At 42.2% G+C, this 15,591-nt stretch overlaps 1 protein-coding gene across 1 annotated transcript in view; it reads left to right on the top strand.

The window, feature by feature from the left end:
- NEO1 (neogenin 1) overlaps nt 1-15,591 on the top strand; it is a 269,841-nt gene that overhangs the window by 244,461 nt on the left and 9,789 nt on the right. The window contains 4 exon segments of the mRNA XM_033189458.1: nt 2,959-3,106; nt 8,596-8,834; nt 9,440-9,532; nt 13,686-13,844. Of these exon segments, the coding sequence (XP_033045349.1) occupies nt 2,959-3,106; nt 8,596-8,834; nt 9,440-9,532; nt 13,686-13,844 (639 nt within the window).

The following is a 15,591-nucleotide window of genomic DNA, read 5'->3' as shown; positions in this document are numbered from 1 at the left end:
CTAGAAGATTGCTAAATGTCAAGAAAGGGATTGAACGTTCCAGGAAGCAATAACAGCATGTGCAGAGGCATGGCAATATGCTAATAAAACAGCCTGCTCTCTCCAGGAGTCACACTGCATAGAGACAGGGTAGAGATTGAGTTGAAAATGCAGGTTAGAATCAACCTGTCAAAAACTCAAGTACCGGTGTTAAGAAATAAGAGCTTTATCCTACAAATAACATGTGAAATATCTGACGCAGCTGGTACCCTATAACATCCATCTTTTATTGTCAGCTATTACTACTCTGATAACCGTTAAGCATAAGTTGGGGGCTAAGAGTATAAAGTCAGGGAAGAGGGGTTAGGAAGCTGTTACAGGCCAGGCATGGTGGCATGCACCTGTAATCCCAGATGCTCAGGAGGCTGAGGCAGGAGAATCACTTGAACCCAGAAGGCGGAGGTTGCAGTGAGCTGAGGTTGTGGTTGTGCCACTGCACTCCAGCCTGGGTGACAGAGTGAGATTCCGTCCCCAAAAAAAAAGAAAAGAAAAAAGGAAGCTGTTACAGTAGTCCAGATGAGGCATAAAGAAATGGCATATATATTGTCCCTGGTAGGACTGTTCTTTGGCAGCTCACTCTTGCTGTATCTTAGAAGAAAGCTTTTGTCCAGCTCACACGTTAGAGGTCAGATGTGAGTAAATGAGAATTTGTCAGTTAAATGCAGGAAAGAAACACCTCCACCTCTGCCTGCCTCCCATACTTCAGCTCCCCAGCCTCTAATTTGCAATGCCTGCCCTACCAAATACCCAGCCCTGCAGTTCAGCACTGCTGTTAGTAACAGTGTTATGGAAAGCCCTACTCTAATATGAACAGTATGGTCCATTTTAGTGGCCCCAGTACCATGGTCTTTCCCAAATATAAAAATGTTATTTTATTGAAGGTCAGTATGTACAGTTTAAGTTGTCTGTCTGTTTACCTTTTTCTCATAAATGAAAGATAAAAGTGATTGAGCCAAATGTAGAGTAAGCTCTTAATCCCTTCTAAGGCAGCCCCAGATTTAGCACTGTACTTAGATATAGTCTATAAAATCAAAGAAGCAAAGTTGGAGGGTCAGTTAATCTGGCGTTATGGAAGGGATTCCCACAATGAGTGTAAGTTTGGATTAGAACATAAATTTATAAGCCAGGTTGTTAGGAGAACCACTTCAGGAGATTTATTTATTTTGTTTGTTTGTTTTTGTTTTCCACCTAGACAGAGTCTCACTCTGTCACCCAGGCTGGAGTGCAGTGGTGTGATCTTGGCTTACTGTAAGCTCCGCCTCCCAGGTTCACACCATTCTCCTGCCTCAGCCTCCCAAGTAGCTGGGACTACAGGCACCCGCTGCCATGCCTAGATAATTTTTTGTATTTTTTAGTAGAGACGGGGTTTCACCATGTTAGCCAAGATGGTCTCTATCTCCTGACCTCGTGATCCACCCACCTTGGCCTCCCAAAGTGCTGGGATTACAGGCGTGAGCCACCGCACCCAGCCAAGAGATTTTTTTTTTTGAACACACATTCCAGGCCATACTTTGATGGTAGGAATTTCTTCCACAACATCCCACGCTGGCAGGATGCCTCTTAAGTACTTCCAATAACTAAACACTCATTACTTGGCAAGGCAGCTCATCCCATTATTGTACACCTCTGATTGTTAGAAAGTTAAGAGGGAGAGAGAATAGCTAGAAGGAAAGACATCAGATATCTGTGGGGATTAGACATGTGTAGTGGGATTTGCCACATTTTATAATATGAGCATATATAACTTAAATAATGAGTAGGGAAGCAAAGAAACGTGCTTCAAGAAATGGAAGACAGCAAGACTTAGAGCTAGATGACAAAGCCTAGACCTCATGCTTTCAGCAATGACAATAATAGGAAAAGGAAAAGAAAATCTCAATTTCCTTCTTCAGGAAATCTGGGTGACAGAGTGAGATTCCATCTCAGAAAAAAAAAGGAGGGGTCCTAAATGATCCAGCCTCTGCAACTTTTCCAGCCTCATCCCGTTTTTCCTCCGTACTTCCTTCTGACTTGCATCTCTTTGCTTAAACACTGGCTGCATTTCTCTTCCTTGATAAGCACTTGTTCCTGCCTCACGGTCCTTCCCCTTGTATGATAGGATCTTTCTTATTCAGATCTCAACTAAATGCCATCTTCTTAGAGAAGCTTTTTCTAACCACTCAATCTAAATTAGCTACTCAGACACTCTGTATCATATCCCCTCATTTTCTTTTTTTCACACCATTCATTATTAACTAATAATTTCATATTTATCGTTTGTCCCATTCCCCCGCCAAACATTCACATCTCTGTTGTTCACCATTGCACCCTTAGTACCTAGAGCAATGACTGACACATAGTAACCATTCAGTATTTGTCAAATTAAGGCGTACTTCAGACCTACTGTTTCTTGAAGTTGAACAAGAGAATTAACTCTGCATAGGCTGTGTATCTATAAAAACAGACTTTACTTTTCATGTAATTTTTATAATCTCAGATATCTGTCTGCTGGGGAAAACTTTTGCTTTGTATGAATGAACATTTTTAAATGGTTTTGAAAACCAGAAAACTAAATGATTTATAAGTGGTGCTTTACAAGACGAGTTTATGTATCACATGAGACACCAGAGAGGCAAGACTCATTATCTGTCTAAGTATATCTTAACCTTTGAAAGCTCTTGAATGTTCAGTACAATTTGAGAAGCTTTAATTAAGCACTGTCTTTGAGCAGGTTCTGTCCTGAGCACTGTTCACAGGACAGACTCTTAGCTGTCTAGGAGCTCATCATCTAGAGGAGAGAGCCATGTTCATGCAGCACTTTTATATGAGGCAGAGCAATGATCAAGAAGTTCAAGTGAGATATTAATGGTTCTGTAGCTTGATAGTATACAAGTTTTAAATTCTCTAACACTAACACATATACCGTTTCTCTCTCTGCAGGCAGTAACAGCCCTCATGGGAGCCCCACCTCTCCTCTGGACAGTAATATGCTGCTGGTCATAATTGTTTCTGTTGGCGTCATCACCATCGTGGTGGTTGTGATTATCGCTGTCTTTTGCACCCGTCGTACCACCTTTCACCAGAAAAAGTAAGAAGCCCCAAATGCACCCCTTAGACTTTTGCATCTTATCTTTTGCTTCCATGTGACTTCTGTGTATGGAGTGGTGCACAAAGTTAAGGCACAGAAATACATGAAAAGGAATTTCAGATATTTTAAAAGAAAATGGGAAGTGGTTCCTCTTACATGTATCAGTCAGTGTCCTGGCAGAAAAGACATGGCACATTTAAAAGTATTTCAAAGGAGGTAATTTACAAAGTCATAGATGGGATTAAGGAAAACTAGGCAGGGATATTCAGAGGCTAGCAGCTATGATAAGACACCATCATCCTTGGGCCTGAAAGGGCAAGAGGAGAGAGCTGTTTTCAGAGATCTGAAGCAGTAGGAGAGAGCTTCCTGACAAGAGCAAGGTGGGTGCTAGAGGCATGCAGCCATTGCCAGCCTCCTCCCAGTGGACAGTGGCAGGAGAAGAAACACCTACCCTCCAGCCTCTTGCCAGTGCCTAGTATTAGCTATACCCAGCTAGAAGCCAGGAAACCCAGCAGGATTGCCAAGTAGATGTAGTTAATTTAGCTCAACCTCTCGGGTCACAGAGCCACATTCTCGGGTCTAGAGAATAGATGTGGTAAGGAAAGTGGAAAGTGTCTGGCACTGCTGGTCACCCCTTTGGAGCACCGTCTGTACAAGCCCACGGTGAACCCGATGTCCAGGAGTCTGTGGGCATTCTCACAGGCTGTATCACAGCACAAATGCCAGCCTAGGTGGAAGAAGACCGTAGGCCTGTCATTCTAAATCTAAGTTTATTTTTAAAGAAGTGCTACCAAGTATGGAGGGTGGGGGTGGGAGTGGGGTTGCTTTAATGAACAGGAAAGGATCATTGATAATTAATTTATCCGTTTCTCAGACTAGATGTCTGCTAGCCATGAACTCCTCTGGGATTTTGAGGGTTGTGGCTAATGGTCTAAGTGCAGATAGCAAGGGGCTCAGTTATGTAACGCTTGCTGATACCATACACTCCTACACTTGCAAGAAGCCTTGATCCTAAATTACATTCAACTCAAATATCTGGTTAGCAAGACAGATAGAAAAAAAAGGAGATTCCTGAGTTATTCCTAATAGCAATACCATAATATAGATAATAAAATGACTTTAGTTGCAATATCTTGAAAGATCATAAGATGGGGGTGTTGCTCCACTAGAGAAAGAGAAATTCATGTTTATGTGATTATCCATGCAGACTTGATCTGCCCAAGGCAAGGATGCATGTATTTAATAATCATAAATTTGTTCATTTTTACTGTACAGGGCAAGTACAGTCTACCCTGTAACTGCTACTGGTAATGACTTTATGTCATTTTTTGTAGGTTATGTGATATTTTAAATCTCTCTCTTTTGCCCAAATGAAATAGCTTTCCATAGCTTGTACTGTATCATTTTTCCAAGAAAATGGAGCTTCTTTTATAATCTTTCTGACCACTACCTCTTACAGCTCTTCCTTTTTTTTTTTTTTTCTTTTGAGATGGTGTCTCTCTCTGTTGCCCAGGCTGGAGTGCAGTGGCACGTTCTCGGCTCACTGCAACCTTTGCCTCCTGGATTAAAGCAATTCTCCTGCCTCAGCCTCCCAAGTAGCTGGGATCACAGGCATCCACCACCATGCCCGGCTAACTTTTGTATTTTTTAAGTAGAGATGAGGTTTCACCATGTTGGCCAGGCTGGTCTCGAATTCCCAACCTCAAATGATCCACCTGCTGGGATTACAGCCTCCCAAAGTGCTAGGATTGCAGGCGTGAGCCACTGCGCCTGGCTCCATCTACTTTTAATAGTGGAAAACTATTATTTTTAAAGCCTCAAAGACTACATTTTTTTTTCTACTCTAGGACTTTTCTTCAAGCCTCTTTATTTGACATTTCATATTTATCTGTCTTTATGAACTTGATTTTATGTCTAGTTTTAGAAATATTGGGATCTTTATTTATTGTTCTTTTTTTTTTTTTTTTTTTTTTTTTGAGATGGAGTCTTGCTCTGTCTCCCAGGCTGGAGTGCAGTGGCGCAATCTCGGCTCACTGCAAGCTCCGCCTCCTGGGTTCAGGCCATTCTCCTGCCTCAGCCTCCCGAGTAACTGGGACTACAGGCGCCCGCCACCGCGCCCAGCTAATTTTTTGTATTTTTAGTAGAGACGGGGATTCACCGTGGTCTCGATCTCCTGACCTTATGATCCGCCTGCCTCGGCCTCCCAAAGTGCTGGGATTACAGGCGTGAGCCACTGCGCCCGGCCTATTTATTGTTCTTTTATTAAAAGAATTTGAAAACCAAAATGACAATTCCTTAGTGCTTTGGAGGACTTCAAAGTAAAATTTTTTTTTAGACAGGAGTTCAGTCTGTCACCCAGGCTGTAGTGCAGTGGAAAAATCTCAGCTCACTGCAACCGCCACCTCCCGGATTCAAGTGATTCTCCTGCCTCAGCCTCCCAAGTAGCTGGGATTACAGGCATGCACCACCGTGCCCGGCTAATTTTTGTATTTTTAGTAGAGACAGAGTTTCACCATGTTGGCCAGGCTGGTGTTGAACTCCTAACCTCAGGTGATCTGCCCGCCTGAGCCTCCTTAATAAGGTACTCAGTCTTCAGATTGAAAGTAAGAAGATGAGTTGGTAATAGGCTCTATCCTCTGTATTGGCACATCCTACACATTTGGGTCCCTTTGTCGAAAATCATCATATCAGATCTTCACAGGGTTTTCCCCTCCCCCACTTCCCCAGGTATCTGCTTTGCAAGTATTCCATTGACTGTTGAAAAATACAAGTGAGCTTTTCTGGCTACTTTTCTTCCTCTGTAATACCTGAGGTTCATTTAGATGGTAGCTGCTTACAGAGTCTTACAACCTCAAAGTTGACAGAGCACTTAGAGAATCTAAACCCTGGTTGGTTCTCAGCACATTCTCCCTTAGCCCCTGACTGGCAACAGATAAGCTGGGCTTCTCCTTCATGAAGAAGGCAGAAGCTGTCAGATAAGAACGACCTCAGCACACCACCATCAAATCTGACACCTTTCTACACTGGTAATCATTGTTTCCTCTTCCCTCCTAAGTGTACTTCCCCTGTTTGAAGCCAGTTCCACCCTTTACCCCCTGAATCTCATTGTCTTCCATTTTTCTAAGACCTTTTACCTGCTGTTATTCCTCTCTCCAGCATAGTTGAGCTCTTACTCGTTATTGGCCACCTCTTCAGTATTTAAGTATGCTCTAACTTCTTCCAGCTTAAGGAATCATTATAATTACAACCTTACCCCTACCCCCACCCCCTGTATGGTCCTTATCACAGGCTGCTTACAAACCCGCCTTCTCCACCACAGATTTCCTTGATTACTTGCTTATACTCTTATGTCTGTTCACTACCTACCCATGCATCAGTCCTTTCTAATCTTTATTCTGCCCTACCACTTCACCAGAATTGCTTTTGTGGAGGTCACCAGTGACTTCCATATTGCTAAAACCAAAGAACATTTTTCAGTTCTCATCTTAGTCTCTCAACAACATTTCACACGGTCAGCTGTTCCTTCCTTCTGGAAACGTGTTCTTCTTTTGTATCCATGACAGCATGTTTTATTTTGTTTTTGTTTTTTTTCATAGGCCCTCCTGTCTCCCTAGCCATCAAATACAGATATTCCTCAGGGCCTGGGCCTGGACTTACTCTCTTTTCCTTCTGTGTTCTCCCTAAGTGATCTCATCTGCTCCCATGGCTTCAGCATTCCAGCTACTCTTGTATTTCTGTCTCCAGCCAAGGCCTCCCTCCTCTGAGTATCAGACTTGCACACCCAGTTTTCTCTTCTACATTTCTTCTTGAATGTCTCAGAGACACTTCAAATTCAGCACGCCCAGAGCAGAATTCATCATTTTTTCAGGCAAACCCGCTTCTGCTCCTTTAAACCCAATGTTAAGTGGCTTAAACCAGCAACCTTAACATCATCCTGTACTCCTCTTTCTTCTTTACTCCCACCTCACCCTACATCCATTTATTTACCAAGACCTGTCATGTCTGCCTCCCAAATAACTTTCAAATCTGCCTCTTGCCTCTGCTCCCACTGTCCCATGCCATCAGTTATGGCTGAGATTGCAGTAGCATCCTAACTGGTCTCCTCTTCTATCCCCAACCCCACAGGGCCATTCTTCACATCACAGCTGGTATAAAGTTTTAACTCAAAAGTGATCTCCTTACTCTCTTGCTTAAAACCATTTAATGGTTTCTCATTACTCATAAAGGGAAGTTCAGACTCTTAGCATTGTCCTAAAAGCTCTGTATGATCTGGTCCCTGACTACCTTTCTAGTATTATTTCACATCATTCTCTGCAGGGTTCACTATGTCCCCACTACTCAGGATTTCTTAAAATCCTTCTAATATACCACCAGGGCATTGCTGTCTGCTTTAGAGTTTGGACATAAGCTGATTTCACCACCTGGAATGCACTTTCTGTTCCCTTTAGGTCTTAGTTTAAATGTCGCTTCCTCCTCTAGGTTTTTCCTGTTCAGCTTTAGTCCAACTATTAAGAAGTTACTCTAACATTTGGCATTTCAGTAAGCTCAGAACATTTTAAAATAATAGTTCAACATCTGTATTCCTCACTTCACCAAAAATTCTGAGGGCATAGCAGTCTAGCACAGGATCTGGCATATACTGGTTACCCAGTATGTCCTCATTAGGGGTAAGTAAGAGAGTGAATGGAGAAGCTAAAACACAAAGGAGTAGACATTGTTGTCCCCATTCTTGACTCCATCTAGTTTGTAGTCCTAGTTTAGCAGTCTTCGAAGTTGTTCCGGCCAGGCGCAGTGGCTCACGCCTGTAATCCCAGCACTTTGGGAGACCGAGGCGGTGGATCACCTGAGTTCAGGAGTTTGAGAACAGCCTGGCCAACATGGTGAAACCCTGTCTCTACTAAAAACACAAAAATTAACTGGGCATGGTGGCAGATGCCTATAATCCCAGCTACTCGGGAAGCTGAGGCAGGATAATCGCTTGAACCCAGGAGGCCAGGTTGCAATGAGCCAAGATTGCGCCATTACACTCCAGCCTAGGCAACAAGAGTGAAACTCCATCTCAAAAAAAAAAATAAAGTTGTTGCCTCCCTCCTTTATAAGCCATAGACTTTCCTTCTACTCCATTGTTATGTTTCTACATTGCTCTAATTGGAAACGTGCGGATGAACCTTCTGGTTTAGAGATTATGTAATGAAAAATGCTATCTTAATCTTTTAACAGTCAAAAAAAGTAGTCACAAGACAGGATTCAAACATAAAACCCTGGTAAGTATCTCTTAATATGTGTGGACAAAATAGAGATACACTTACTCTCCCCAGGAGCAAACTTTTTGTTGTTGTTGTTGTTGTTGTTATTGTTGGGGGCAGGAGGTATATTTTTAGTTTTTGCCTTTGCTTGAAACATCTCTCAGAAAGGCAGTTTTAATCACTCAAGCCTTTTGACGAATATGTTCAAATGAGTTAAGAAACTTCTCTTAACTTTGTGCCTAGGAAGCGAGCTGCCTGCAAATCAGTGAATGGCTCTCATAAGTACAAAGGGAATTCCAAAGATGTGAAACCTCCAGATCTCTGGATCCATCATGAGAGACTGGAGCTGAAACCCATTGATAAGTCTCCAGACCCAAACCCCATCATGACTGATACTCCAATTCCTCGCAACTCTCAAGATATCACACCAGTTGACAACTCCATGGACAGCAATATCCATCAAAGGCGAAATTCATACAGAGGTACCATTTTAAGTGTAGGTTTTTTCCTCAAATGTTAGGAGACTGTTTTCATTTAAATCATTTTCCCCCTGAGGTTGCCTTCATTTGGCAATTCCTATATGACATCAGATTTAGAGAAATGTGTGTTAGAAGATTTGGGAACATATGATAAAGAATAGCTAGCTTCTTATGGGAGAGAGGTACTCGTGTGGGTACACACCCATACGAGACAATCTTGTAGATCTTTTAGGTCTCTCATCAGGCTTCAGCAGTGTAATATTCAAGCATTTGAGGCTGCTAGCTAGCCCTTGTCTGTGCATTTCATTCAGTGTCTTCAGCTGGCTTCCAGCTAGCATTGTGGTATTCAGAATGTTCTTCGTCTGGAGGCTCTTTCAGACACTCTATGAAGTGTGGCGGGCAACATTGTGACATCCACATTGATTCAGCAGGAACTCTTGTGATGCTCTCATGATCATTTTCCTCTTTATTTCACTTCTTGCAGAAATGTCTTGTCCCCATTGTGTTGTTTGTGAATTCTGAATCCCCTACTAGAAATGTTTTACTGTTGAGGCTGCTCAGTGGCGTAGGGCACATGCTGGTAACTAACCTCCACATTCAACATTTAGGGCATGAGTCAGAGGACAGCATGTCTACACTGGCTGGAAGGCGGGGAATGAGACCAAAAATGATGATGCCCTTTGACTCCCAGCCACCCCAGCGTAAGTAGAAGCTTCTCTTTTCCTCAGTGCTATCAATCTGTTCAGTCATGTAGGGGAACAACTATGAATGATCTTTTTGACTTCACTGGATTCTAACACAAAGATAATCTACCAAAGCTTTGACACCTTGAAGGAGGAAGTACCAAACACTTGCCATATTTTGCAACAAACATTATTCTTGAGGCTAACGTCATTATGTTTATGGTAAATAAGCTGAAAAGCCAATGAATGTCTCCAGATCCCTGGGAATAGGGAAGTCTCCCTAAAAGTGCATCATATCTCTATAGGAGAGATGGGAGAGCTTCCCTCCAGACTAGGGCTAAGGATGGCCGGATGTTACAAGTTTTCGTTGTGCTTCCTGATACCAGTGCTAATGAGCACCTATGGAATTTATTTTTTTAATTAATAGATTTGAAGGCCAAGCAAGGTGGCCCACACCTATAATCCTAGTGTTTTGGGAGACTAAGGTGGGAGGATTGCTGGAGGCCAGGAGTTCTAGACCAGCCTGGGCAATGTAGTGGGATCCCATCTCTACCAAAAAAATAAAAGTAAAAATTAGTCATGACAAAAATTAGCCAGGTGTGGTGGTACATGTCTGTAATCCCAGCTATTCAAGTGGCTGAGGCACGAGAATCTCCTGAACCTGGGAAGCAGAGGTTGCATTGAGCCAAGATCGTGCTGCTGCACTCCAGCCAGGGTGACAGAGTGAGACTCGGTCTCAAAAAAAAAAAATTTTTTTTAAAAGCCAGGCATCGTGGCACACAACCTGTAGTCCCAGCTACCCAGGAGGCTGAGATGGAAGTATTTCTTGAACCCAGGGTTTAAGGTTGCAGTGAGCTATGATTTTGCACCTTTGCACTCCAGCTTGGGCAACAGAGCCAAGAGCCAGTCTCTAAATTAGTTAAAGTAATAAAAAATAAAATTATTAGACTTTATATTTTAGAATAGCCTTAGGTTTCATTGTATGGATTTCTTTTTTTTTTTTTTTTTTTTTTTTGAGACAGAGTCAGAGTCTTGCTCTGTCGCCAAGGCTGGAGTGCAGTGGCACGATTTCAGCTCATTGCAGCCTCTGCCTCCTGGGTTCAAGCAATTCTCCAGCTTAAGCCTCCCAAGTAGCTGTGATTACAGGCACTCACCACCACACCTGGCTAGTTTTTTGTAGAGACGGGGTTTCACCGTGTTGGCCAGTCTGGTCTCAAACTCCTGACCTCAGGTGATCCACCCAACTCAGCCACCCAAAGTGCTGGGATTACAGGCATGAGCCACCATGCCCACCCAGCCGGAATTTTTTAAACAACATTTTTCATTCTTGATTCGTGCCTCACTTTGATAAGCATAAAGGTTTCTGAGCCTCTTTTAATAATAGTTGAAATTCAAAATAAGTTAAATATCATGATTAAACCAGAAAGCAGTGTGACAAACCAATTCTTTCAAACTACTGTGTCCTCTCTCTTGTCACTGTTTTCAAGGAAGTGAAGCCTTTCAGACTAGCTAGCACAGTGGGGCTTGCAGTTGAGGGAATATTCAGCCATCCATCAGCAAATGATGAGATTTAATAGCCATGAATATCATACATGCAACGAGGTGCACTATGACATCGTGCACTTGGAAAAGTTCCTCAAATCCCCAACCTCTTGGTGGAAGCTCCAAGCATGTGGATGTCTGCACACCCATTCCCTCTCCCACAAACACTATACACAAACGTGTAAGATTATTACGAAGATCATCTTTGAAAGAGTAACACCTTATTTGATAATAGGTAATTTCAGCTCAGGGTAGCTTATGCTTGTGGTCCTTGATGAAAAGAAAGGCCTGGACTTGGAAGCATGCGGGGGAAAACCTGGTTTCCCTCTTATAAGAGGTGCCCTGGATGGGGTTCCCAGGTTTAAAGACACAAATGCCCAAGAAGAGTAAATTAATCCATTCTAGTTGCTTCTGATTGATCAAGAAGATGCTAGCACTACTGCTTATTTGTTTGTTTTGTGTAAGACTTCAGTTCCTACCTGAACTAGCTTATTTTGAAAACTTTTAAAATTTTGCTCTCTTTATTTCTAGATGTATTTTACTTTTAAATATGTTAAGTAAAAAAGATCTGTTGTCCAGTTGATACCATTCTTCTTTTTTTTTTGATGTTGGAGAAGGAGTTTGCACCGATATACAATATTATTTAATTTGTGCCTTAACAGTTGGGTGGGTAAGTGGAATCTTTTAAAAACCTGTAACCGTAAGATCCACTTACGGTGTTTAGGTTTTCAGATACTGTTTTTAAAACCCACATGACTACAGTTCTGTTTCACAAGCTGGTATTCCCTGAGCTCTAGACCCTGGAATGCTGCGGGAGCCGTGTACCCACCACCCACCTACCCTGGTCTTAAATGACTGAGCAGTGCCAGGAAGGGCTTGCTGGTGCCGGGACATGGCTCCATCCAGAGCCATGCACCAAAGCATCAAGTTCAGAGTCAGCTAACAGCTGCTGATTTCCTGCTATATCCTAGGCAAGCACATTCACACTGCTTTATTTTTTTTACTTACCTACAAAGACTGGAAATGCCTTATAAAGGGAAAAAAGTCAATTTTGTTTTTCCTTTGTGAGAGTCCTAAAATGCTCTCAAATTGTACTTTCCTAGGTAAAAATCAGGTTTATTCCCCCTACCCCAGCCTGAATTCTGGAAAACACTGAGTCTGAAGCACCCACTTCTAAAAACTACCTGTCTTCCCCTAGAGGAGTTGCCGACTACCCAGTTACCCCAAGAGCCCTCCTCAGGCAGCTTTCCTGTGTTGTGTTTTATTCCTGGGCACAACCTGGAGCCTCTGGTCCCCAAGAGCAGCACCTAAGGAAAAGCCCCTTTTCTGTTCCTCAGGCCTTGAGAGGGGAAGGAAGGGGCAGCAGTGCTCAGGGGCCCCAGTCATGCCACCTGCTTGCTTGCATGTGGCCAGGACAAGGGATAGCTGGAAAGTAAAGGCATCCGTTTTGTTAACCAGGATTTCTCTTCAGCAGAGTAATGTTGAATAGCCTCACAAAGACTTTAGGGAGATCCCTGGGGACAGAAGACATTTCAGTAGGCCACTAAGTGTTAAGTAAGTTGTATTATTAAGTTCACGAAGCCTTTGTTTAGAGAAAAAAGGATTCCCTGTATTGCTAGTAAGCTTTGGCCTATTTGCCTGTTTGGTACGGGTAGAGCTGGTTATCTTGACCTTAAAAGTGCCATTTCTACAACCACTCCAAGGGAGTTCCTCAGAAAAGTTTTTTCCAAGACTCTGGTCTTCTAATTTTATCTGTTTCCATCTCAGATGGATAATGAAGCCTCGTAGAAAGTTGTACGTGGAATCTCTGTCTTCATAGAAAGTTGTATGTGAAATCTGTGTGGAAATTTCAGATTCTTTAGCTAAATACAGTTAATTGAATCCTTAACCAGTGTGAGAAGGAAAGAGCCGTTTATTCTCCTAAATGCAGATGGGTATGGCTGAGTCCCCAGACTGGAAGCAGTAAAAGATGGTGCCATCGGCCAGTGATTCATGCTTTTAGTACTAGATGGGACCATCAGAGTTCAATTCCATTTGCATTTATTTTAAGACATGAAAGCTGATTAAGCAGCTATGTATTTATTTGGCCTAAATACCCATTAAATGCTTAATTCAGCAGATTTAACAAAGGCAGAATGAATTAGGAATATACTCGAAAAAGAAGGGACTTCTTTCTATCCTTTTTAGCAGGACAAAATAGAAACTCAATTTATGTGTTGGCTTATGGATTTATATTTTGTGACATATTCAAATAGATATTTGTAATAACTCATGTAATCCATGTTTATTATAGTAGAATTGGAAAATACAGATAAGCCAAAAGAAAAATATTATTTTAATCCTGACCACTCTTCCCTGCAAGATAACCACTGTTAACATTTTAGTATATATTCCTCAGACCTTTTTTTCTATACATATGTAGACATATGCAAAAGAGTATATTCATTTTTAAAAAACAAATGTAAAAATCAATGGCTAATTGACCAGATCTAGCCAGCTGCCACCAAAAACCCAAGGGAGTGGTTGGACTGTATGGGAGGTGGGAAGGGGGTGACTTTGCTCTGAACTGTGATTTGTGTGTGTTTGTGCAAGCGTGTTAAGCATTTCTCTGTCTTGTGTTCATTCACAGCTGTGATTAGTGCCCATCCCATCCATTCCCTCGATCACCCTCACCATCATTTCCACTCCAGCAGCCTCGCTTCTCCAGCTCGCAGTCATCTCTACCACCCGGGCAGCCCATGGCCCATTGGCACATCCATGTCCCTTTCAGACAGGGCCAATTCCACAGGTGAGAGATGAGGATCAAGCCCAGATGGAAACCATTCCAAAGGAGTCAGCAAGTGGAAATGGGGAAGGGCTTGCCCTACTTAGAAAAGGGATTTGGAATTTTTCTATTTTATTTACTTAGCATAACGTTTCTGTGACTGACTCAAATTTGTTTCTATAAAATTCACCCTGTATTTCTACTTAAGTTTTAAACATTCAGTGGAAAGTTTCCTTTTAGTAAAAACAGTATCTCTAATCACATAAGCATCTCTTGTTCCATAAAATTGCACTTTAACTCAGTCCTTTTTTCCAATTTCTTTATTTCTTTTAATCCTCTAATTTGAAAGGAAAACTCATCCTGGGTGATTTCAGACACTCTTGGTTGCCTTTGCCTGGCAGTCACCCTAACGTTGGGTAGGTCCAAAGGTTAACTGTTACATACAGGTTACTTCCACCGTGGACCAAAGTGCAAACAACATCCAAGGGGCGGTGGGGCAACAAGCCACGTGGAGTTGTGTGTATTGTAAACCACAGGGTGCCTGATGTAAACCTTAGGATTATTAAAATTAGGAAGGGATGCACAGGAATAGATCCTCTCTGCAGAAACAGGAAACTAGCATAACAATCTGCAGTGTATTTAAAGAAACATGTTGCTAGACAAACAAGTCCCAGTTTGGAAATCTTAGGAAACCGCGTTATCAAAGTTTTAAGGAGGAAATAGTGAAGGCGTGGAGACAGCAAGTGGCGTAAATATTATTCTTCATTAATTGAAAATTAATTTTCATCCTCAGTTTTAAACGGCAAGCCTAGCAACTTCCCATATATTCAACATATTATTTTTCCACCATTTGAAACTTGCCTATTAATAGTTATTATGTTACTGATAGAACTGAGTTTTGCTGCTCTGGGGAATAAGGGAATTTCAAGTGAGTTCCATTTTAAAAGAACCTCAAAACTTTATGCTAGAAGTTTGGGTTCCTAGTAATATCCCCATTTTTTTAAGTTTTTTGTTTCTCTTTGGTTTTTTTGTTTGTTTTTGAGACAGAGTCTCACTGTCGCCCAGGCTGGAGTACAGTGGCGCGATCTCGGCTCACTGCAACCTCCACCTCCTGGGTTCAAGCAGTTCTCCTGCCTCAACTTCCCAACTAGCTGGGATTACAGACACACGCCACCACACCCGACTGATTTTTGTATTCTTAGTAGAGACGAGGTTTCCCCTTGTTGGCCAGACTGGTCTCAAACTCCTGACCTCAAGTGATCTGCCTGCCTTGGCCTCCCAAAGTACTGAAATTACAGACATGAGCCACCGCACCCGGTCCCCATTCTTTCAAGTTTTTATCAATCATAAACATACCCAAAACATCAAATGAAGCTTTATTAAGGGGTGTGTAATAATTCCTGACATTATCTACTCCCAAAGCTATTACCTGATTTGGAGAATGCTGCTTGAACTCACATCTAAATTTGGCCTTCCAGGCTGAGCACTGTGGCTCATGCCTGTAATTCTAGCACTTTGGGCAACCGAGGCAGGAGGATCGCTTGAGTCCATGACCAGCCTGGGCAACAAGGCAAGATCCCATCTCTACTAAATATTAAATATTATATATATATATATATGTTTGACCTTTCTACTATCTCCTTCCAAATCCCAATTTGAAGTCCTGCATTTAGGAAAGATGGTTTACAAGATAGACAGTTACTCCAGCCAGCTGCATGGAGAGCCAAAGTCTGCCTTACAGACATAGTCTCAAATAGAACAGAGGACCAGA

This window comes from Trachypithecus francoisi, unplaced genomic scaffold, assembly GCF_009764315.1.
Source record: "Trachypithecus francoisi isolate TF-2019V2 unplaced genomic scaffold, Tfra_2.0 Lachesis_group3, whole genome shotgun sequence".
Lineage (NCBI taxonomy): Eukaryota > Metazoa > Chordata > Mammalia > Primates > Cercopithecidae > Trachypithecus > Trachypithecus francoisi.
The sequence above is the reverse complement of the archived record's forward strand: the minus strand, read 5'-3'. Positions and strand labels throughout refer to the sequence as shown.